This window comes from Phyllobates terribilis, unplaced genomic scaffold (genome assembly GCF_046119375.1).
Source record: "Phyllobates terribilis strain yellow unplaced genomic scaffold, ASM4611937v1 Scaffold_691__1_contigs__length_813055, whole genome shotgun sequence".
NCBI lineage: Eukaryota > Metazoa > Chordata > Amphibia > Anura > Dendrobatidae > Phyllobates > Phyllobates terribilis.
The window spans coordinates 447,474-472,964 of NW_027363451.1; the positions used below are offsets into that span (position 1 = coordinate 447,474).

Below are 25,491 nucleotides of genomic sequence, written 5' to 3' on the forward strand. Positions count from 1 at the left end.
TCGTAACCTTGTCAGACCTCCCCCGCTCCCAGCGGTCAGTCGTAACCTTGTCAGACCTCCCCCGCTCCCAGCGGTCAGTCGTAACCTTGTCAGACCTCCCCCGCTCCCAGCAGTCAATACAGCAGTGTGACTCGCATGCCCTGGTATCTAAGGTCCGGTTCGACTCCGTACTGTCCCGTCCTCTATTGGGTCGTTTGTATGGGCCACTCAGACCTGAGTTACTGGAGGTCTCACTACCTCTAAACCCACGCCCACTATCCTCAGGACATCTTGGAAAGTCTCTAACTTCTACTGTAGCCGTTCTATTATTTGAAGGGCCCTTTCTCTGTCTGGTCTCACAATTTCTAGACGGCTGCCATCTTCTGCTGCTCAGGCGATTCTGTCTTTCCACTTGCAGTCTTGTGAGATTCAACTGTACTACCTCTCGCAGGTAGGTCACTTGGTACTTCATCAGCATGCGTATATATGCAAGATTTTCTTCCTTTCCTACAGCGGAGAATGACACCATGCCGTCTTCATCTTGTATCCAGGCCTGACGTTGACGTGGACTGCTTACTTTCATCACGCCAGACTTCTTTACCATCATTTGCATGGCTTGGCCGTTTCTCCCAATGAGCTTTCTCACCAAAACATGAGGCACCCGGATGACTTCTTCCCGCAGACTGTGAGCTTTTCTCATAAGCTCCAGTTGTCTAACGGCTTGTTCTGTCTTCAACCGGAGAAACCGCTTCGTGCGAATACATTGCCAGTGCATGTCACTTAGGATAGCCACCCTCTTCACTGTGACTTCGGTTGTGGACAGGACCACCAGCTGTTAAGCTTCTGAGGTCGAGTACACCTTACAGGCTCTCACGGCCTTCTTAAACTCTTCATGCACGGACTCACTGGTGCATTCTTCTCTCAAATCCTCGGGTACATCTATGAGGCACTTGTACCGAGAGTTTCTGTCTCACCAGTGGTCACCAAATGATCATCTGGCTCAGGTTTCAGGGACAACTGATTTTCAGCTTCTTCACCCTGTATGCTTCCCCTGAGCTGACTCACCGCTACAAATTCAAGAATTTTGCTCTTGACCACTTCCAATTCATACTTATCTTCTGTTAACACTCTCTTAGCTCTCCTCAGGTCCCCCTTCTCATGGTATAAAGGAGTAAGTGCAACTTGTTTGCCCTTTTCCCTCTCCAAGGAGGCCTCGTTCACTGAGTGATACTTTGCCAGGCGACCTTTGAGCTCGAAAACTTCTTCCTCTAGCTCAGCTACTCGCCTCTCAGCAGCCCATCTCTGAGCTCTTCCTGCTTCAACTGCTCCTTTATCAGTAGAGTTCTCTCAGACCTCTCTGTCTCCAATGCGCCCACTCAGCTCTCGACAGCCAGTCTCTCAAGCTTCTCTTGCTTCAAATGTGATTGTAGCCTCTCCTTGAGCTCCTTGATCTCGGCTGTTACATCCACCGAATCATCCGAGCTCGCATTATTCGAGGAGGTATTTGCTTCATACCTCCCATCTCCAGTGGCCAACTCCTGGCCCTGGTCTGTGGCTTCTCTGATAGACTCCTCCATCTTTTCCCACTCAGCTTCCATCTTGCTGATTCTTTCCTTAAGGCACAACTCTGCCCTCTGGAGATTATCACAGAACGTCTGCAGCTCCTTCACCTGAGCTTCCAGACCTAGGGTCTTTCTGCGGAGATCATCATTTTCATCACGGGTGTCCTGCAGAGTGGTCTCAACCACTTGGTGCATGTGGTCTGCATCCCCCTTATCATCCTCTAGTTTTTCCTTAACCTTGAGGAGATCCTCATAGTCTCTCTTAATTTGTTGCAGTTCCTCACTGAGTTCACCATACTCCTTCTTGGATTCACACAGCTCTTTCTTCACTTGGTACAGCTCTAACTGTACCAGGGTGAAACGATCTTTCACCTCGCACAACTCATCTTCACACTCCGCTTTGTCAATCTCCAATTGAAAAACCTCCTCCTTGGTTTTGCGGCGGTCCGCCTTAATTTCCTGGAACATTTCCTTCCATTGGTTAACTTCCTCGCTGCTTCCCTCCAGTTCTCACTGTAAGTTCCTCACAACCTGGTACATTTTCTGCCGTTCAGACTCTAGGCTCCTCTGGTCTGAGGACACGCTCTCCAGGTTTTCCCATAGTTGCTGCACGTCACTCTGACACTGCTGCCTGATAGGCTACAGCTCTTGGTCATGACTGGCCACCTCCTCTTTCAGGGCTGTCAGATCCTGATCCTTCTGTCCCAGTACTGTACCGGAGTTTGCTACTAGCAATGTCACCTCCTCTTCTGCCTCTAAAGGAGGATCCACACTTGGAAAAAAGGCACACAGTATTACATTTTCTTTATTTTCACTTGCAGCAAAGACTACAGGAGCAACCTTTTTGTGGCCCTTGCGCCGTCGACGACGAGAGGGGGACTTTCTCTCCTCGTCTAGCTCCTCCTGACTGAACTCTCCTTCTACTTTCGTAGTTTCACCATCAGCTACGGGGTCTGTGTCACTCCCCATGGTTTTGTGGACTAACAGGTCACCTCCCACTTTGACGTCAACCCTTTCTACTGGAGCAACCCCGTTATCAACGGTCAAATTGTCATTTTTAGGCGGTACCAACCCACAACCAGTAACAAATTTTGGTTTTCTATATTCCATGCTCTTTTGAAAATCCGCCCCCTTTTGGGACTCCGCCCCCTTTGGACACCCACACATGTAGGGGGATTTTTAGAAAAATAATCAGCAATAGTCTTAGGACCCAGTTCACAACATCTCTTATCACCTCCCCGGGCACTCTGGGACAATACTGGCGCCCCAGAGAGTTGACAGAATGGTTCGCTGCCGCCATTCTATACGGTGCCCACAGCTCCTGCCATTCCTGCACCATGTCCTGTAGACGTTTCTCAAATACCTGCTGTGGTTTTAACCTGAACTTTAATCGCTCAATAGCTTCAGTTTCATTTGCTACTTCGTTCACAGCCATCGCGGTATACTATTCACACTAGACACTTCACACCGCTCTCCCCCGAAAATTTTCGGGGCCCCGCCGAGCCACACCAAACCAGGTTTGAGTGCGAGGACAATTTTCGTAACCCCGCCGAGTTACAGACAGATGCTTTAATCTTCGTGACCCCGCCGAGCCACAGCAAAACCAGGTTTGAGTGCGAGGACAATTTTTGTAACCCCGCCGAGTTACAGCAAGATGCTTTAATCTTCGTGACCCTGCCGAGCCACAGCAAGATTCTTGTATCCACACTCGTCGTCCTGTGCCGTTACCCCTAGCAACCAGGCTGCGGTTGCCCCTAGCAACCGGGCTGTAGTTGCCCCTAGCAACCGGGCTGCAGTTGCCCGCATTCTCCACCACATGTAAGGCAGCGCTAGTCATCATGCTGGGGGACACTCGCTTCACCGGGTCAATTATAGCACACATGCAACACCTTTCCAGTATTTCACAATCCTTTCCAGTGACAAATATGTCCACTTGGCTCCAGATACAGCCTTCAGCAAGGTAACAATATAAATGTCCACATCAAGCAGTGTTTTACCTTTGCAGGGTTTTAGCTGCTTCAGATTTGTTCTGCCACAGCTGTGGCTTTACGGCTTCCCAGATGGGGGTCTTCAACCCTCGCACCTTCCAAGGCTACTGGTATGTTTACACACATAACATCCAGCCTCTGCCTTCCAGGACTCTTGTCTTCCAAGCCTCTTGCCCTCCAAGGCTACTGGCATCTCCTACACATAAGGATCCAGCCTCTGCCTTTCAGACTTCACCAGGCTTCACTAGGCCTCACTAGGCCTCACTAGGCCTCACACTCTAACGTTGTCCCACACAGGGAACAGACCTCATGCCTTTCACACCCTGTCTCAAAACTACCAGGGTTTATTTATCCTCCAGTGCACACACAGGACCTGTGCTGATGTCACAGTCATGTAATCAGACCTTCTGTGTGCACAGGACCTGTGCTGATGTCACAGTCATGTGATCAGTCACCTGAGGGGGAGGTACATGGTCAGCCAGAACACACCCCGGACCATTACAGTAATGCCACAAGCCGCTGCATTACACCGCCCAGATCAGAAATATGTCATCAATAAAACGTGTGCCTGTATGTCCCCCACCTGCTCATCTCTCATGGGGTTTTTCGAAATAAACATCCCTTGCATCTAGATTGGAGTGCCGAAGTTTCTTTTATTGCTTCCAGACTTATGAACTTGTCATTTATTTGTAGCCCAGAGCTAATAACACTGGGAAATCCTGACAGCCGGCACCGACTGACCGGACAAAGCCTTCACAGCAGAGCTCATACGAGTCTCATCCCTATTGTTATTCCGTCCATGTGTCGTCATCATGTCCGCATTTATCAGCAATGTACAAAAGGTAATACGGTAAATAATGTAGATGTAGGGTCAGTATGTATATATTCTGTACTGTATGTGTACATTTCTAGAGATAAGTGATATAGTGACACCGCTCCGCTCCATACACCTCGTACACACACGGCTCCGCTCCGTACATCTCATACACGCGCGGCTCCGTTCCGTACGCCTCGTACACACGGCTCTGCTCCGTACGCCTCGTACACACGGCTCCGCTCCGTATGCCTCGTACACACGGCTCCGCTCCGTATGCCTCGTATACATGGCTCCGCTCCATATGCCTCGTACACACGCGGCTCCGCTCCGTACCCCTCGTACACAGGCGGCTCCGCTCCGTACGCCTCGTACACACGCTGCTCTGCTCCGTACGCCTCGTACACGTGCGGCTCCGCTCCGTACACCTCGTACACGCGCGGCTCTGCTACATCCACACTGTAAACCCCTCCTGACCCCACACATAAACTTCAGCTCATCCAGCACCATGACAATCAGCACAGCAGAGTCCTGCATCCACTGAGGCCCCTGATCATGTGACTCCTGACTCCTCCCCTCCTGTGACCTCATCACAGGTCCTATGCGCACACAACAGCCATATATGTGGTGGTGGCTCTGCAGGTGGAGGTATGTGGAGATCCCCCATTATTCTCTACTAGCTATTGAACCTGTTCTACGCCCGGATGGCGAGCATTTTTATTGGTATATGGCCTCCTATCCTGGTATGTATGGTCCCCTCACCCCCCCTATCCTAGTATATGTGGCCCCCTCTTCCCTATTACGCTGGACACATACTAAAAAATAAACACTTATACTCCCCTTTCTTCCCTGTGCTCCAGAGGTGCGGTGTCCCGTTCTGCCGGAGGCCGGGGGAGGAGTGTGGTGCCGGAGTACGCGTGTGCCCATACCGCGCTGTCCGGCGCCATTTTGCTGAAGACTCAATGTAAATGTGCCTTCAGTAAAATGGCGTCGGATAGCGCTATGCACATGCGCCAATTCCAACGCCTCACTCCTGCTTGTACGATTATATTAGAGAAGTGGATTATTTCTTCCTCTTTCTTCTATGTCGCCTCCATACTCCGCAGCGCTGTACACACATTATTATCATCGTCCCCATCGGGCCTCTCTCTCCTTAGTCTTTCTTCACACATGGTTACATTTACCATTTGCCATAAATCCTCCTTCTTCACCTGTGTAATGATGTTTTTAATTCATTTTTAGGAATGTTTAACCCCTTGGCATCTGGTGATTTAAAGTTTTTGTGATTTGGAACTAAATTCACTTTAAAATGTACTGAAAAAAAGGAAAAAGCACTTCATTAAATGTCCAGTGTGAATGAGCGGCGATATGATCCTCCCGGTTGGTGCGATTCCAAAATTAAGAAGAATTTATTATTATTTCGTGGTTAAAATAAAATTCTGAATTTGGGGAAGAAGGAGATGGATTTAAATGTTTATCGTTATAAAAAAATATAATATATATTTTAAAATTTTCAATTATTCCCCCTTTGGCCCCTGCTCACCCCCCCCCCCCCCCCACCTCCATAGTGTTATAACCATCCATGGCGGCCTAGATACAGGGGCTAGCTGGCACATTATATCCTGGGGTTACAAGCCCTAGCACGTGAGAAGCGGCCCATCCATAAAGGTCACCATCCACATTGGACTATAGTTGGCCGATCCCATCGATTCACCTAACAGTCTAATGTGTATGGGCGCTTTCCTATTCTTATGAATAAGATGATGTTGTAGAGAAAAGGATCTGAAACTTTGGACTTCTGAAGGCTGATTCTTTTGTTCACAGGGAAATCCATTTTCCTTTGGCTGCCTTATAAACATAACTGAGTTATTAGGCTTTAAAGCAGCCACTATTAACCCCTTGACGAAATACAATGTACTAGGTATGTCAAATGCTAGCTCCCTGACTTTAATGCAGGCTCGTAAGACAAGCCCGTGTCTTTGCCGGCAGATGATGGCTGTGATAATCAGCCATCATCTGACTCGCTGTTAAATGATGCTGTTAATCTGTAACAGCGGCATTTACAACGAGTCAGCAGGGGGCGCGCTGTTCTAACTGCTCATCAGCGCTCCCCCAATGAGTAGGACACCGATGGGTCGTCGTGACAGCTAGGGGTCTGCTGAAAACCCTGTGCCTATCATAACGGTACTCTTGTGAAAGCCAACCCATGGCTGGCATTAATAAGATACTATAATTGTTGCTATACATATCAATACTGCGGCATTGCTGTATATAGCACAAGCGATCACATGATTGCAGGTTCAAGTCCCCTAAGGGGACTAAAAAGTCTTAAATATATAATATTTTTTTTGTATGTTCAAATCACTATTAAAAATTAGGAAATACCAAATATGTGTATTTTTTTTATCGCTACATTTGTAAAATTCTTTGTAAGCGGGGGATTCTTCCACTGTGGGGTCCATGCATGGCGCTACACTTTGCCTAGGTTGGGCATGGTATTCTTCAACCACACTTTGTAACATCATGCCTTACTTTGTGATTATTTTCTATCTGTCCTTTTGTGGTTTTATGTTTCACAATCTTTGTGGTCTGTAGACAAATATGGTCATTTGTGATCGTTCTAATATATAATTGATATGGGTTGACATTACTCTGTTTACTACCATAACCTGTGGACTTATGACAGTATATCAAGTGTACAATATATAGTGTACAATTGTGGGTGCTATGCATTGACCTATTTTTGTATCCACCTTTCTGGTTCCAGAAAAAAAGCTGTGAAAATTATATATTATCACTTGATTAAAGTATCTTAAATTGCACACCTTCTCTCCTCTTTTTTCCTTTTGTTATCCATGGTTGGAGTTTCATGTGCCTGGTGACCATATGTCCCTCAGACACATTTTATGGATTGTATGGAAATCTTATATCTAATATTTGTAAAAATCAGATCAAATGAATCTGATCTGTAAATGATGTAACGCGAAAAAAAATCAAACTCCAGAATTGCATTTTTTTTGGCCACTGCAACAACCCGAAATTTTTTTTTAATAAGAGGCGATTAAAACATTGTATCTACCCAAAATTATATCAATAAAAAAATTGGCTAGGGGTGCAAAAAAATAAGCCGCTCACAGCTCCATATCCTGAAAATTGAAAACGCTACGACTCTTGAAAAATGGCGTCACAAGCTAAAGCTTTTTTACAAATTTCCGATTTTTTTTTCACCACTTAAATAAAACAAAAACTAAAACAAAAACTATGCATGTTTGGTATCTGCATAATCGTGCTGTCTGATAAATTAACGCTCTAAATAAGGCTAAGTGCCCACGATGCAGAAATGCACCGGATTTTTCCTGAGCGTTTCTGCATCTCCCTGGGAGAAAAAATGCATGCGAATTTTACATGCATTTTTTCAGCCAGGGACAAGCATTTTGCACATGCGATTTCGCGTGCGAGTTGTCAAACACTTTTCCAAGCAATTTTAGCATCCCTTGGAAAAGTGCTTGACAACTTGGTCATACTATATAAATCCATGCAACCGGCATGGATTTATATAGTATGACCAAGTTAAGTTAAAAAAAAGAGTAAAAAAAAACATTATACTCACCGTCCGATGGCCCCCGGTCTCCTTCTCCTGTGTCTTCAGCGGCGTAATAAGACCTTCCATGACGTCATTTAGTCATGTGATAGGTCATGCGACCGTCGATGTCAGCGGACGCGTGACCTGTCACATAACTAAATGACGTCATGGAAGGTCCTTTTACACCATCGCGAGCCACTGGAGAGACTGGACGCACCATACCGGAGACCGGGGGCCATCAGAAGGTGAGTATCATTTATTTTTTTTTTTTTACAGGTACTATGGTACCCATGTCTAGATGAGAGTCTCCTCTTCTCCAGACCCAGGTACCATCCGCACAGTGAATCACTTAATATCCGCATGTGCACATGTAGTCATGCAGATATTATGCGGTCCAATGCAATTCAATGGTGGCGAAAACGCTGCGATTACACAAAATTAATAGTAGTGCTGCGGATTTTTCCGCAATGATAATGCGCAGTGGAAATTCCCACAGCATGTGCACAGCACATGCGGATTATCATTGGGGAACATGGCTGACCTTCTACCAAGCGTTTTTTTTAAGCGTTTCCACGGCGAATTGCCGCTGCGGAAACGCTTAAAAAACACATAGTGGGCACAAAGCCTAAAAAAAAACAATTGCAGAATTTTGCTCTTTTTGCTATTTCCTAACACTTTTTTCACCACATTTTTTTCCCCACTATCGAGTATCACATGATAAAATGGATGGCGTTATTCAAAAGTACAACTCATCCCACAAAAAACAAGTACTCACATGCTTATGTGGATGGAAAAATAAAATAGTTCTGGCTCTTGGAATAAGGGGAGGAAAAAACAGAAAGGTAAAAACGGAAAGTCGTCTGGCCCTTTAAAGAGTTAAAGAAGGCGCAGGGGTTGTGTGTTCATGTTGGGATTGTATTTGTAATGTAGTCACGAACCCATGATTGAACAGACTACAGATATGGTAAAAAAAAACAAAAACTACTGAATAAATATGATAGCCAAGTGTACTAAATAGATCCTGTACCAGGACCAAGCATACTACCTAGATTCGGTATCAGGACTAAGCGTACTACTTTGATACAGTACCAGAACCAAGCTTACTACAGTACCAGAACTAAGCTTACTACACAGCTACAGGAACAGAACCAAGTCTATTAGAAGCAGACTGAAACAGAACCTGGGTTACTGTTGATATACCTATACAAAAGAAAGGTTACTGTATATATATGGTATCAATGAAAACTTACTGCGTAGAAATAATAACATATCCATACTCGCTATGTAGATACAATAACACAATCAAACTTGCTACATTGATACCACAACAATTATATAATAAAAAATGTGTGGCTTGGAAACTGCTGTCCTAATTGTGCTGCATTCAAGCAGCTTTGTGATAACAATAGCGAACATTACATGAGGGTCATAGCAAAGTCCCCACACACCAATTGTTTTTTTTTTTAATTCACCTAAAAAAATCTGATAGGTAATGTGTACATAAGTCTCTGAATCATAACAGTGGTAGTTTGGGAAGCTTGGGGACCCTGACATGATGGAGAGGAGATGACTTTAATGACAAGCTTATGAAAACATTATGTCTACATAACCTGCATTTTCTTACATCATAAGACACAATACATATATTCACATCATTGGTTTTTTCCTTTTAACATAATTGAGAAAGTGGTATCCTTTTTTTTTGTAGTAGACATATATATATATATGTGTGTGTGTATATATATATATATATATATATATATATATATATATATATATATATATATATATATATATATATATACATATATATATATATATAATTAGTACAAACCAAAAGTTTGGACGCACCTTCTCATTTCAAGATTTTTCTGTATTTTCATGACTATGAAAATTGTACATTCACACTGAAGGCATCAAAACTATGAATTAACACATGTGGAATTATATACTTAACAAAAAAGTGTGAAACAACTGAAAACATGTCTTATATTCTAGGTTCTTCAAAGTAGCCACCTTTTGCTTTGATGACTGCTTTGCACACTCTTGGCATTCTCTTGATGAGCTTCAAGAGGTAGTCACCGGAAATGGTCTTCCAACAATCTTGAAGGAGTTCCCAGAGATACTTAGCACTTGTTGGCCCTTTTTCCTTCACTCTGCGGTCCATTTCACCCCAAACCATCTCGATTGAGTTCAGGTCTGGTGACTGTGGAGGCCAGGTCATCTGGCGTAGCACCCTATCACTCTCCTCCTTGGTCAAATAGCCCTTACACAGCCTGGAGATTTGTTTGGGGTCATTGTCCTGTTGAAAAATAAATGATAGTCCAACTAAACGCAAACCGGATGGAATAGCATGCCGCTGCAAGATGCTGTGGTAGCCATGCTGGTTCAGTATGCCTTCAGTTTTGAATAAATCTCCAACAGTGTCACCAGCAAAGCACCCCCACACCATCACACCTCCTCCTCTATGCTTCACGGTGGGAACCAGGCATGTAGAGTCCATCCGTTCACCTTTTCTGCGTCGCACAAAGACACGGTGGTTGGAACCAAAGATCTCAAATTTGGACTCATCAGACCAAAGCACAGATTTCCTCTGGTCTAATGTCCATTCCTTGTGTTCTTTAGCCCAAACAAGTCTCTTCTGCTTGTTGCCTGTCCTTAGCAGTGATTTCCTAGCAGCTATTTTACCATGAAGGCCTGCTGCACAAAGTCTCCTCTTAACAGTTGTTGTAGAGTTGTGTCTGCTGCTAGAACTCTGTGTGGCATTGACCTGGTCTCTAATCTGAGCTGCTATTAACCTGTGATTTCTGAGGCTAATGACTCAGATAAACTTATCCTCAGAAGCAGAGGTGACTCTTGGTCTTCCTTTCCTGGGGCGGTCCTCATGTGAGCCAGTTTCTTTGTAGTGCTTGATGGTTTTTGCAACTGCACTTGGGGACACATTCAAAGTTTTCTCAATTTTTCAGACTGACTGACCTTCATTTCTTAAAGTAATGATGGCCAATTGTTTTTCTTTACTTAGCTGCTTTTTTCTTGCGATAATACAAATTCTAACCGTCTATTCAATAGGACTATCAGCTGTGTATCCACCAGACTTCTGCACAACACAACTGATGGTCCCAACCCCATTTATAAGGCAAGAAATCCCACTTATTAAACCTGACAGGGCACACCTGTGAAGTGAAAACCATTTCCGGTGACTACCTCTTGAACCTCATCAAGAGAATGCCAAGAGTGTGCAAAGCCGTCATCAAAGCAAAAGGTGGCTACTGTGAAGAACCTAGAATATAAGACATATTTTCAGTTGTTGCACACTTTTTTGTTAAGTATATAATTCCACATGTGGTAATTCATAGTTTTGATGCCTTCAGTGTGAATGTACAATTTTCAAAGCCATGAAAATACAGAAAAATCTTTAAATGAGAAGGTGTGTGTATATGTGTATATATATATATATATATATATATATATATATATATATATATATATATATGTCATACATATATGCAGACCTTATCCATACATACACCCACATATAGACAGGCTTACAGTATGACAGCGCCCACCATAAAGCTTCTTTTCTCATTTTTTACCTCGCAATTATAGAAATATGAGGCTGTCCTCATGCTCTAGTCAGGAGAATCGAGGCCAGTCCATGCATTGTAGTCTGTACTTGGACAGGTGAATGAGCCATAACAAGGTTGGTTTTATCCTCTTTGCTGTAATCTATAGGACACAGTTCAGACCGAACTTTCGTCAGTCCTCATAGAGCAGAGCTGCTTAGCACATGATACCAGTAGAGCTCACAGCATTAGAAATATTTATTTTTTTCTCCCACCACACATTCAAAAAACATCACGGAAAAAAGGTGGCCATATTTACCAAAAGCAAGATGCTGTTACACTGATTCACTTCTCACGGACAAGCCATGAGTTAGGACAGTCAAGGAATTCAAGGACAAGAGCCAGGAGGGTACATCATGAAAAGAGGGAAGAAACAATGGCCTAGTCAGGTCACAGTCCAGAGTCAGAATTCCAAAGTCAGCGTGTGTCAAAGCAAAAGGGGTAATACAAATGGGTAGTCAATAGGGAAAGCCAAGGTCCGGCAATAGAAGATCAGAATGTCTAAATTCAGAGCACAAAGCACAGAGGGAACAAACCACATTGAGCTTTAAGCTACGACCGGCAGCTATCTGGGACTGACAGCTCAGCTAAGAAGCAGGTTAATCACTAGGAACAGGGAACACCTGAAGGAAACTCAGACTGGGAGGTGCTCAGATTGGATGGCTGAGCTGTCAATCAAAATACACGTCCCTGCACTAGATTGGACGACTGAGCTGTCAGTCACTACGTCCAAGACACATTAAGCGGAGGAATCGTGACAGACACAATATCAAATACACTGCAGGACACAACAGTCCCCATGATAAAGGCGGAAGCAGCACAGGTGCAAAATAGATGAAACAACCACTCACACACCGACGGTTCATGGAGGGGCGGCTGCCTAGTATTATAAGTGCACATGGATAAGGCCGATATAGAGCGCCAGTCATACAGATAAGTGAGGTACATAGTGTCTGGCCTATAACCTAATAGAAACGCTCACCACACACTAAACACTTGTACGCGCTCCATCCTGCAGGGTACAGCGGAGTCCTGCATTCACTGAGGCCCCTGATCATGTGACCCCTGACTCCTCCCCTCCTGTGACCTCATCACAGGTCCTATAATCACAGAACAGCCATATATGTGGTGGCGGCTCTGCAGGTGGAGGTATTTATTCATGTGGAGATTCCCCATTATTCTCTATATCGCCACCATATTCCATGGCGCTGTACACACATTATTATCACCGTCCCCATTGGGGCTCACACTCTCTTTAGACTTTATTCACACATTGCAATTGCATTTTGCAGCTACAAAAACAATTAGATTTCTACATTTGTGTGACCTCCCAACTTTCAAAGAATATAAAGAGGGGTAGATTGTACATCATGACAGCATCTTAGGCCACGTTCATAACCATTCCTCTAACCCCTAACCACACTCATGTACCATTTAATTCTACCCTGAACACATAAAGTAAATGGACGACCCCTTTAAGGCTGTGTTTACTGCTAAATCCATCCGTAGTTATGTTCCTTTGTAGAAATAGAGCAATGGAAAACAGACTGGGGACGGATTCATGACTAGATGCCCAGGAGCGGAGCCCGACTGTCCCCACTGACTATAATGAGCTCCGTCAACTTTCTCTCAAGGTTCCCATCATATTTTACACCTAAGTTGTTCTTGTTCTTATAAGTCCAGACTCAGACCGTCGCTTCGGTGTTCCTCTCTATCCTCTGCATTTCTTGTCGGTCTCCTCAGCGCTCCTCTTTACTCTCAGGCCGTCTCCTCAGCGTCCTCTTTACTCTCAGCCTGTCTTCTCAGTGCTTCTCTCTACACTCAGGACAACTCCTCAGCGCTCTTCTATATATGCTCCCAGGTCATCTCCTCGGGACCCCTCTCTGCCCTCAGTCTGTCTCATCATCGCTTTTCTATGCTCTCAGGCAGTCTCCCCAGCATTCCTTTCTGCCCTTAGGCCATCTCCTTAGCGCTCCTCTCTGCCCTCAGGCCATCTCCTCAGCGCTCCTCTCTGCCCTCAGACCTTCTCCTCAGCGCTCCTCTTTACTCTCAGGCCATCTCCTCAGCATTCCTCTTTACTCTCAGGCCGTCTCCTCAGCGCTCCTCTCTGCCCTCAGGCCATCTCCCCAGCGCTCCTCTTTACTTTCAGGCCATCTCCCCAGCGCTCCTCTTTACTCTCAGGCCATCTCCTCAGCGCTCCTTTTTAGTCTTAGGCCATCTCCTCAGCGCTCCTCTTTACTCTCAGGCCATCTCCTCAGCGCTCCCCATTACTCTCAGCCCGTCTCCTCAGAGCTCCTCTTTACTCTCAGCCCGTCTCCTCAGTGCTTCTCTCTACACTAAGGACAACTCCTCAGCGCTCATCTTTGCTCTCAAGCCATCTCCTCAGTGCTCTTCTATGCTCCCAGGCCATCTCCTCGGGACCCCTCTCTGCCCTCAGTCTGTCTCCTCATCACTTTTCTATGCTCTGAGTTTGTCTCCTCAGTGCTTCTCTCTACACATAAGCTGTCTCCCCAGTGTCCCTCTCTGCTCTCAGGCTGCCTCATTTGCATTCATCTCTAACCCCAGGCTGTCTCCTTAGCACTCATCTCTTCCTTCAGGCTGTCTCCTGAGTGCTCTTCTTTACACTGTCTGTCTCATCAGTGCTCCTTTCTACCCTCAGGTTATCTCTTCAGTGCTCCTGTCTGCTTTCAGGACCTCTGCTCAGCGCTCTGCTCTCAGGCTGTGTCCACAACGCTCCTCTCTGTATTCGGACCATCTCCTTTCTTCTCTGCTCTCTGGATGCTTCCTTGGGCCTAACCACAGGCCATCCCTTCAACACTCTATTTCACTTTCAGGCTGTCTCCTCAGCGCTCCCGTCTTCACTTAGGCTGTCTCCTCAGCATTGTTGTCTGTAGTAGGATGAAGTAGGTGCCGGGAAAAAAATCCGCGCTCCTCCGTAGTGAAGAAATTTGACGAGAGATTGTATAATTAAACAATCTTGTAGTTTATTGGTAAAAGCTATGATTACTACGCGTTTCATGGACATCCCGTCCACTTCCTCAGGTACATAGCTGATGTGGACTGATTTATCAAACGGTCTTATATACATAAAACCACATGTGGTAAAAAAAAAAAGCCTGCTGTTATTCTTGGCGCCAAGACCAACAAACAGTTTACAGAGAGACAGTGAAATTATTTATAAATAGATTAAATTAAATTATTGATCGACTAATTACACTCTTGTGGAAATAAAATTAAAACCATAGAACAAATAATTAAAATGACCTCTGACATGTAATCATCCAAATATATAATTACATTTATATTACAGCACATAGGATAAAACATTTGTAGTTGATCATGGACCGCAGTGTATGCGATCCCAAAGTCCTGGCTCTTTTGTATCATGTGTGAAAGATCAGAGAGTCCAGACCGCTCTGCCAGACCTCACACCTCGTCGGCTGACAGGCAGAAAACCAAGAGCTGAAGGAATGGCAGAAGGTGCAAGCCTGCTTCCAGTGTATTAGGTATGAGGTGTTTGTCAGTAAGGAAAGGGGGTGAAGGAGGGAGGACGGGCATGAGGAGATAACTGTGGACCACAAGTGTGTAAACTCCTGAAGGATTGGTTTATTACCATGTATTGAAGATAAGAGCTTCCAGATCGCTGCGCTGGATCTCACACTTCGTCGGCTGACTGACAGAGGACAGGGGACTAAAGGAATAGAAGAAAATGCAAACTAGTCTCCGTGTGAGGTACTAGTCTGCTAATGGTATATTGTGTATGTTATCAGTTATCATCCTACTACAGACAACCTTACAAGATCCCTAGGGATTCTGTGCTGGCTGCAGCCCTTCGTTACTAATTCTTACATGAGTTGTGCATTACACAACCCATAAAGGTGAGCACATTTTCTTTTTACCTATTTGGTTGTTGTTGAGCCTACCTCTTGGGAAGACATATCTCGACTTCCTGAAGAAGAAGCCAATAAATGGATAGAGGCAACAGAAATAGAAATAAAATCCATGCATGACTGAAAAACATGGACACTAACAGAATTACCAGAAGGAAGAAAAGCTATAGGATATAAATAGGTTTTTAAAGTAAATTACCAAACAGATGGCACAGCTGAACGATACTGAGCAAAACTCGTAGCTAAAAGTTATTCTCAAAAATATGGAGAAGACTATGATGAAACATTTGCTCCAGTTGTCAAACAAACATACTACAATAAGAACTTTGTTTGCAGTTGCAGCAATGAAACAAATGGAACTGAAACATCTGGATGTAAAGACAGCATTTTTGAATGGAAGTTTAACAGAAGTTATTTACATGGAACAACCTCCAGGATTCAAAGATGAAAGTAACCCAAACATGGTTTGCAAATTACAGAAAAGTATATACGGTTTAAAACAAGCTGCTAAAGTGTGGAATGATAAAATCACGGAGGTGCTCACAAATGAAAAATTTAAAAGAAGCAAATCTGATCCTTGCCTGTACACAAAAAGACTAATGGACAGATGGATCTATGTACTCACATATGTTGATGACATTTTAGTTTGTTTTGAAAAAGAAAGGGATAAAGAGGACATACTAAAAATCCTGAATCAACATTTCGAGATCAAAGACTTGGGAAATGTGAAACAGTACTTAGGAATACAGATAGAAAGAGAAGAAGATGGAAGTTTCCTACTTAATCAAAATCGCATGATTCAAGACATAACCAAAACATTTGGATTGAAGGATGCAAAACCAGCAAAGTCTCCAATGGAAACTAATTATCTTAAAGAAATCAGTAGTGAGAAAAATGTGTTACCAAATAATGAAGAGTACACAATGGCGATAGGAAAATTACTGTATCTAGTGACTGTTACAAGACATTGCAGCAGCAGTAGGAATTCTGAGTAGAAAAGTGTCCAAGCCAAATAAAGCGGATTGGAATGCTGTGAAAAGAGTAATACGTTATTTGAAAGGAACCAGCAATGTTAAACTGAAACTGCCTACAAGTGATAAATGCATTTTAACTGGATACGTTGATGCAGATTGGGCTTGAGATCCAATTGACAGAAAATCTACCAGTGGCTATCTTTTCTTTCTCTCAGGTGGACCAATTAGTTGGACTAGTAAAAAACAATCAATAGTAACGCTGTCATCAACAGAAGCAGAATATGTTGCAGCAGCACATTTCTTGAGGGACCATCAGGAACAAGGAATTCTGAAATTAGAATATTGTCCAACTGAAGATATGACAGCAGACATTTTCACAAAGGCATTGAATGCTGAAAAACATCAGAGACTAATGAAGGAATTGGGTTTGACTGAATAAGTCCTTACTGTTGAGATAGGGTGTTGGTATATGCAACAGTTGTGGACTTCTTTGTTTGTGTGAAGGAGGACTTTATGCTGATCTGACAGTAGATGGTGATATTGTGTAAAGTTTCCTTGTAAAAGAAAAAAGTCTCTTGTTTTTTTCTGTTTTGTTCTTACTTCCTGGTGCAGTACTGTGTGACTGTGCATTTTTTCCTTTACCTCATGTTCTGAGAAGTAAAAGCTTGTTATCCCATGTAATCTGCTCTGTAAAGTTTCTACCGTAACTGTGGGTATTCAGAAGCTGTGCAACAAGCATTCCTCTCTTTCCTCAGACCATCTCATCAGTGTTCCTCTCTGCTCTCAGGCCATCTCATCATTATTCCTGTCTGTCCTCAGGCTAAGGCTCATAACAACGTTGAACATCACGATGTGCCCTGGACCAGCAGCAGAGAGGAGTATCATAGAAGAGGTTTCCCTTTCAATCTTATGTACACAATCTATGAGCCTGTGTAACAAATACTATAATCAGCATTACTCACCTTCCCCCTGCTCCAGTGCCGGCTCTCTACTGCTGCTCGGGTCTTGTTTATAGGCTGCTTTGGTGATGTCATGTCTTTAGCGTGTGTACCAACCGCAGGCAATCACTGAGCTCAACGATTCATACTGAATAAATTGGCATCAGTTCTGAGATCAGTGGTTGACTGCAGCGGTCTAATGCGCTACAGTTATAATGTCACCAGGGCTGAAAATTTAGTATCTAACAATTTTTTTGTGTCGCCATTTTTTGAGACCCGTAACGATTTTCATTCTTCCATCAATAGCCCGGTTTCAATGATTTGTTCTTGTTTTCTTTGCTTTTGTTGATACAATTTTGGAGGAAATATGACATTTTAATAGCTTTTTATTACATGGAATTGTGGTGACCAAAAACATTATTCCTAGTGTTTTGATTTATACCACATGGGAAAAAAATATTTCAAAATTTTATTAATTCAGGCAGTTACGTACATGGCAATACTGAATAATTTTTTCAATGTATTACATTTTGCTATTTACTTTGGGGGGAGGGGAATGATATAAACATTTATTGTTTATGTGTTTTTTTAATATTTTGTCTTTTTCACATATTTATTTTTCATTACACTCCTTAGTTGTTCTGCCCATTTTTCCCCACAGTGCTATAACTATCTATAGTGCCATATAAGGTAATAGCCCCCCTCTCATTGCCATATACAGTAATGACCCTCATCTTTGTTACCCCCATAGTTTTAGTTCCCCACACCACTAATAGGGTTGTTCTTCTCTTTTGTTGTAAGATGCAAGACATGGTTGTAATCATTTATTTTTTGTAACACCAGAAATTAACACCTGAGCATGTACTGCACTCTGCTAGGTGCAACCATGTCAGTGTTTCTTTTTGTATTACCATATAAAACAGTGCACCCCTAATACACATTGCTTAAAACATATCATAATCACAATGGAGACAAGCTTCAGAATATTGCCAAACTATTTTCACTTTTTTTGCTTTGTCAGAGGTCAGATGTGGAATCCACATTCTATATATTGAAGGTTGATTCCTGAACATTGCACCCGTAGCTTATAGCAGTTGAGAATAAAAATTAGTTTTCTTGATCACTTTGAAACATACACTGTGTGCGCAATTATTAGGCAAATGAATATTTTGACTATATCATCGTTTTTAAGCAGTTTTTCCAAATGCAAGCTATATAAATGTTTGTTTATTGGATGAAGTAGATCAGGTGATGTTTATTTGTGTAATGAGGGCGTATAGCTTATGTAGGATATTGACACCCTTTATCAAGGGGGCAGAATTATTAGGCAGCTTCTTTTCCTCTGGCAAAATGGGCCAAAATGAGTTTTAACTGACTCTAAAAAGTCAAAAATGGTTAAAAGTCTTCCAAAAGGATGCAGCACTCCTTAAATTGCTCAGATATTGGGGAGTGACCACAGAAGCTTCAAAAGTCTACAGGGTGGCAAAAGAAATATACAGAATAACATTAACTGCAAAAGATTTCAGAAGACTCCAACGTGAAGTGACCAGGAAGATCTTATCCTCCAGTGCTGTCGTATTACAGAATTTCAGCCTCCCTGGAGACAGGGCTGTGGAGTCGGTAAGCCAAACCTGCGACTCCGACTCCTCAATTTCCCTTACACCGACTCCGACTCCCACATATATTGCTTATATTTAAGTGAAAAATTTATTGTAGTACAATGGAACATCAGACATTTAATCATTTTTATGATACAATAATCAAGATATTTAGATAGAATATAATGATGGATAGCTAGAGGGAAGGATAGATGGAGGGATAGAGTGTGATAGACAGCTACAGACAGCAAATAGTACATTGCACATATAGTTCACACACATTGTACAGAGAGCACATAATAATCACCTACAATATTAGCATTAGTTACCTTCTTGTGACAGAGATGAGCAGTAGTACTTTCACTTTCTCCAGCACGGGGCCCAGGAATCGGATCTTGTGCAGGGCAGGCACCCCTCCCCCTCCTCTCTCTGGTGAAGACGGCAGAAGACAGGACAGAGGAGGAGAGATTGCCCCCTGCAGTCTGGAGCCAGTGCAGGACGGGAGCACTGCAGCGTACAAGTGAATTTTGATAGGTGTGTACCCCTGCTTCTGGGGGGGGGGGGCAACTGCCCCTCGCTGGCTACGGCCATGATTCACACACAGCGTTTTTGCGGATCCGTTTTTTGCAGTAAAATGCAGTGTCTCTGGGCATCCCAGCAAAGTCAGTGGGTTTCAAGATATGACATTTAGACACATCGGTTTGTGACGATCCGTTTTTGGGCTCAAAAACGGATCCTCACAAAGAATGAGCATGTCAGTTTGTTCGGCGTTTTTCTAATCTGCTTTTGCTATTGAAAACATTATCTATGAGCTCAAAAACCTTTCAGGTGATGCGTTTTTTTAAAAAAGCTGATGTGCTTTTGCAGCTGAAAAAGTATCCTCAAAAAACGCAGCAAAAACACCATGTGTGAATGTAGCCTTAGATCAGGAATAGAACAGCCATTTATAGGACATTTCATAACTTTCCCAAATTCCTATGAAAAAATATTCCCCACAAACTGCATTGATCTACTGCACCCAATTTATTATATATTTTAGGAGTCAAAGTCGGTCCATTTTATACCGACTCCGACTCCACCAAAATGAGCACCGACTCCGACTCCACAGCCCTGCCTGGAGACCCAGAAGAACTAGGTGTTCAGTGCTCAGAGACAAGGTCGAGGATGAATATCAACCACCACTGAACAAGACACAAGTGCAAACATCAAGACTTAACCAAAAGATATCTGAATACGGATTTTTTTAAAGGTTTTATGAACTGATGAGAGTGACTCTTGACGGACCAGATGGATGGGCTCTTGGCTGGATCGGTAATGGGCACAGACCTCGACTTCGACTCAGACGCCAGCGAGATGGAGTTGGGCAATGCTATGGGCTGGTTTAACTACAGATGAGCTAGTTGGACCTTTTCGAGTTGAATATGGACTCAAAATCAACTCCCAAACCTACTGCCAGTTTTTAGAAGACACTTTCTTTAAACAGAGGTACAGAAAAAATCTGCATCCTTAAAAAAAAAACAGGATTGTTCTGCGGGACAATGCTCAATCGCAGCATCGAAGTCTTCACTGCTCAGTACCCGGAAAGGCCTTAAAGATGAAAGAATAATGACATGGCCTTTTCCTCACTGGACCTAAACCTTACTGAGAACTTTCAAGCTTTTCTTAAACTCAAGATTTATGGTGAAGGAGAATAGTCCCCTCTCTGATCAGTGTCTGGGGCTGTGTCTGCTGCTGCCCACAAAGATGATCGTTAACAGATTAAGAAACTAATGGACTCCATGGATGGATGACTTATCACTGGTATTGAAAAGAATGGTGGCTATATTGGTCACTGATAAATTTTTATTAAATGTCAGAAATGTATTTTTGGACATTGAGTTGTTTGGGTCTTATTCTCACTATAACAGATGAAAATAAACACAATGGAAAATTTACATTTTTCATATAGTTGCATAATAATACTGGACACAGAGATATTCTCCTAAGACAACACCTCACTTTTACTTTCTTAAATATTCAGGTTTCAGGTTTATTACCCTTTGGATTGACCGACAGCACTGGAGATATTAATAAAAGTAATCATCAAAAATACAGATTGCTTAATAATTGTGCACACAGTGTAGAATAGGCGGTGGAGTTAGAAGACCTCTTCTTTCTAGAACTTATCGTGGAGAAAACTGTTGTTTCTTTATATTGTTGAATTGACTGAATTATTTTATAACTTCCGTAATCCCAACTGACAGCATATAGCTATCTCTGTATAACCTGAAGATGTAAGAGGTGCTCTACCACATTATTGCTTTATACCGGCATCACAATGCTATTGATTTTTTTTATTACACAGAATTTTATATATTTTACACCAACTTATCTTCAATCCACTCAGATTCCCACAATATGAGATACTAGTAATTTATCTATATAATTTACCTAGAGAAAAATGGATAGAGACAGAAAGAAGATGGCAGAGAGGATATTACACCTCACCCTAGAGATCCTCTTCCGGCTTACTGGAGAGGTGAGAGATTCTGATGACGTCACATTACATCATTCTTATCTATGGGAATAACAGATGGACAGAACTGGAGAGGTGAGGACTCTGGAAATGTCTGGAGTGAGATTTATTAATGTGTCTCTCTATAACCAGGATTACACAGTAGTGAAGAAGACCTCTAGTGAGCGCTGTCAGGATCCTGTTTCTGAGGGATGGGGAAGACCCCTGAGCCCAATCACAGGGCCTTCATCTCACCCCCTGATACATGAAGACATCAGTGACCAGAAGATCCTAGAACTCGCCTACAAAATGATTGAGCTGCTGACTGGAGAGGTGACACTGCTGGGAATGCTGGGACATTATACAGTAACGCTATGGAGGGATCGGGGGGATGACGGTATCATTGTATGTGTCAGGTTCCTATAAGGTGTCAGGATGTCGCCGTCTATTTCTCCATGGAGGAGTGGGAGTATTTAGAAGGACACAAAGATCTGTACAAGAACATCATGATGGAGGTTCCCCAACCCCTCACATCACCAGGTAATAGACAGGACTAAATACACACAGCCTATAATTATCTGTATGTAAAGCATGAATTCAGTTCCTGTATGTGTTTCCTCCAGATCTATCCAGTAAGAGGACAACACCAAAGAAATGTCCCCGTCGTCTTCTTCCACAGGACTGTAAACAAGAAGATCCCAATGTTCCTCAGGATCATCAGGTAGATGGAGAGAAGGTGCCATGAGATCTCCCCTATGATGCATAGATGTTTGTGAAGGTCTTGTGTTCAGTCTTGTTTTATCTACCAGTATTATATGTTTTATACTTGTGTACTGAGAACGGTGGAGATGGCAGGATTAGAGCTGATCATAGATGTGACTTCTCCATCTGTCTGTGACTTTTACAATATTTGTTTCAGAGTGAAGATTTGACCCATATTAATACTACAGAGACATATGTGAGGGGTGATGAGCGGTGTAAAGAGGATATTCCTACATATGACTACCCAGGTGAGTAGTAACCACTAAATGCAGAGAAGTCACAGATTCTTCTCAATCACCGGCTGTGGCTGCTTTATCGGTGGTGTAGACCGGTCGTGTCACAATTGTGTGATCACCATTTTACCTCTAGACCACAACATTTTCCTCCATCCAAAAATCTTTACATTACTTTGTTGTAAGGGATCCACAGCGGCGACATCGGGGAGATCACACAATATCCCACCGCTGCCGTCACTCTGTCAGGATTGTCAGGGATTGCACACACGACCCTGATAACCCACTACGTAGCTATCGAAAGTGAGCAGAAAGCTTATGGCGTACACACCTCCGGATTCCAATGCATGGAATATGTATAGATGCCCCAGTGCGGTCACTGCCAGCTTCACGATAGCCCACTTAATATTACTCACTGCCACCACTGACCAGATTTGAAATATAATACAGGCCTGATCAAACTCCTGCTTTCTGGTAGCGTGTATGGCTTCGGGGGAGGGAACGACAGGACAAAAGAAACAGGACTATTAACTTTTATATTTAATCCAAAAGGGAGGCAGTGTTTATGAAAAATATACAAGAGGTTTTAAAAAAAAGAGACATTACAATACAGAATATACAGTTACACAAATAAAATAGGTTTAAAGAAGAACTAACTTGACAGATCGCAGTAACGATCCAGTCTAGCTGGAATGGAGGCGATCCAATTGATTTGATCGTTATCGAACGGGACCCCTTGCTTATAGAATCTATACCTCCCTGCAATGAATACTGATACATCTTCAGCTGGGTCGTTTATGCCGAAGGGGGAACCTGCCCACACACCTCCTGTGTTGACCTCATGAAAGCTGGAGCCCAGCCCACGTATTTTCATTAACATATCTGGCTTCTGCGATAACTTTTCGCTGGTTGATCGCAGAAGCCCGAAAGTGATACCATGTTTTCTATTATGAATTTACCTTTCTTTAGAGACCACACATGACATAGCTGCAATCTGTAATTTTGTACTTTTGCATTACTGCTCACCGGAGGGGCGTTCAGCTATGGAAAATTATGCATATTGTTCCTTGGATGACCCGGCCACTAAAAATATGGGCCCCATTATTATCAGAAGTATAGAACTTTAGATATTCCATATTTTGTGTCGGTGGCGGCCAGACTGCAGATTTCTGTTGAATTATTTTGAGCCCGGAACTACATCTTTCTCACCTCGGTGTATATTGGTCGCAGGCCTGTGCCACTAGAAAATACACTTGCATGTTAATTGGGTTAGTAGCTCCCTTTGTCCTAGCATTTGCTATTAGCCTCTTCTCAGGGTGTAAACTCTTGATCCCTTGACAAATACTATATGGGAGGAGGGAAAAGTGGCTGGGAGGAGAAGAGAGATTTTCAATATTTCTATGACATCTCCCCCTCTTTGAGGTAGCATAGGGGCTGATTTACAGATCGCCCCTTAAGCCTACCTCGAGGCCCACCCTTCCTGCTGATCCAAAAAGCAATGGACCCAACTCGCCCACCACTCTGACCGACTGGGGATCCAGCTTTCCGATCACCCTGACCGGTTCGGGGTACATTTTCCCCACCCCTCTGACAGGCTATGGGTACCTTCTTCCCATGCCCCTGACAGACATTTATTTTACCTTGCCTGGTTGTGGGGCCTACCTTTCCACCCCTCATTGTTACCTTGGGAGCCTTGCTCACTATGGGTGAGCTACGACTGGTCATGTCACAGTCCGTCGTGACACCGGTTGGCGGCACGAGACCACTTTCCTATGATCCCCGTGTTTCTCCTCATCCTTTCTCATTACTTCTGGAGCCGTGCTAGTCATGGGGCAACTACCACCGACCATGTCACCATCTGGCGTGACACTGGTCACCTGCACAGGGCGACTTGCGTCCTGGTGTCCGTGCCTGCTCCCATTGCCGATAGCACTTATGCTGGCTTGTGTTAGGGGACCCTCAGCAGTATCACCCCACGGCATGATGTGGCTGAGTTCCCTTTTACCACAACACACATTTTCAGTATGCATCACATTGACATTACTGACAGTGGCATTACATGACATATCAGATCTGGGAGGGCTGCTAAGAATGTATCGGGCAACCAACCGTCCCAGATCAGTTCCCAATAGCACGTTAGTAGGGAGATTCTTCGACACGCCCACTTCCCTTAACCCCCTCCCCGCACCCCAGTCCAGGAAAACTCGGGCCATCAGTATGGGACGGCGAACACCCCCAAACCCGGTGACAGTCAGGGTCTTCCCAGGAATGAGTTCATCTGGTAACACGAACTAAGTGCGGATGAGGGTCCGTTCTGCGCCAGTGTCCTTAAGTCTAACAGTAATGGTGTTGCCCACAGTAACCAGTTTTAAGTTCTCACGGGCCCTTCCAATCGCCCCACCCACAAAAAGAATGGCTGCAGTTGGTCCTGGGGCCTCAGGTGTGGGGTTCATCTTCTGCCTCTCCAAGCAGACAAGGCTAATGTGACCAATTTGGTTACAAGTATAACACTTATGGGAGTCAAATGCAGGGCGGGTGCTGGAAGATGAAGCAGGACCCACTGAGAACTGGTTGCCTGTTGGCTTATCCCCTGTCCCGCTGGTGGCTGACTTCCGCACCTCTGGTGTATGGTTGGCCTCATAGGCATCCGCGATCTGGGCTGCTTTGGCGGATCCTTTGGCTTCCGGTCAAGCACAAATTATCGCACTTCCACAGGGCAAAGATGAAGAAACTGGTCCTTCACCATCAGATCCATCAGGTCCTCGAAGGTGGTGACTGACAATCCTCGGACCCACTGCTCAAAGTTGGTCCTGAGCCCATCTGCTACATCACTGTAGCTATCATGTGGCCCACGTTGGAGGGCTCTGAACCTTTTCCGGTAAACATCCGAAGTCAGCTGGTACTTTTTTATCAAGGCCTGCTTGATGGCCTCAAAGTCTCCATCTTGGTCTCGAGGGAGAGAAGCAAACACCTCCAGAGCTTTTCCACTGAGCCCTGGAGTTAAATACCTGGCCGACTGGTCTTCAGGCAGCTGGTACAGCCTGCAGGCTTTT

General features: G+C 43.8%; 1 protein-coding gene across 1 annotated transcript in view; it reads left to right on the plus strand.

Annotated features, from left to right (window-relative positions):
• Positions 1–25,491, plus strand: part of LOC141235839 (uncharacterized) — a 100,779-nt gene that overhangs the window by 64,760 nt on the left and 10,528 nt on the right. Inside the window, 6 exon segments of the mRNA XM_073668190.1 lie at positions 10,552–10,580; positions 21,384–21,467; positions 21,597–21,776; positions 21,860–21,983; positions 22,067–22,164; positions 22,363–22,453. Coding sequence (XP_073524291.1) covers positions 10,552–10,580; positions 21,384–21,467; positions 21,597–21,776; positions 21,860–21,983; positions 22,067–22,164; positions 22,363–22,453 — 606 coding nt within the window.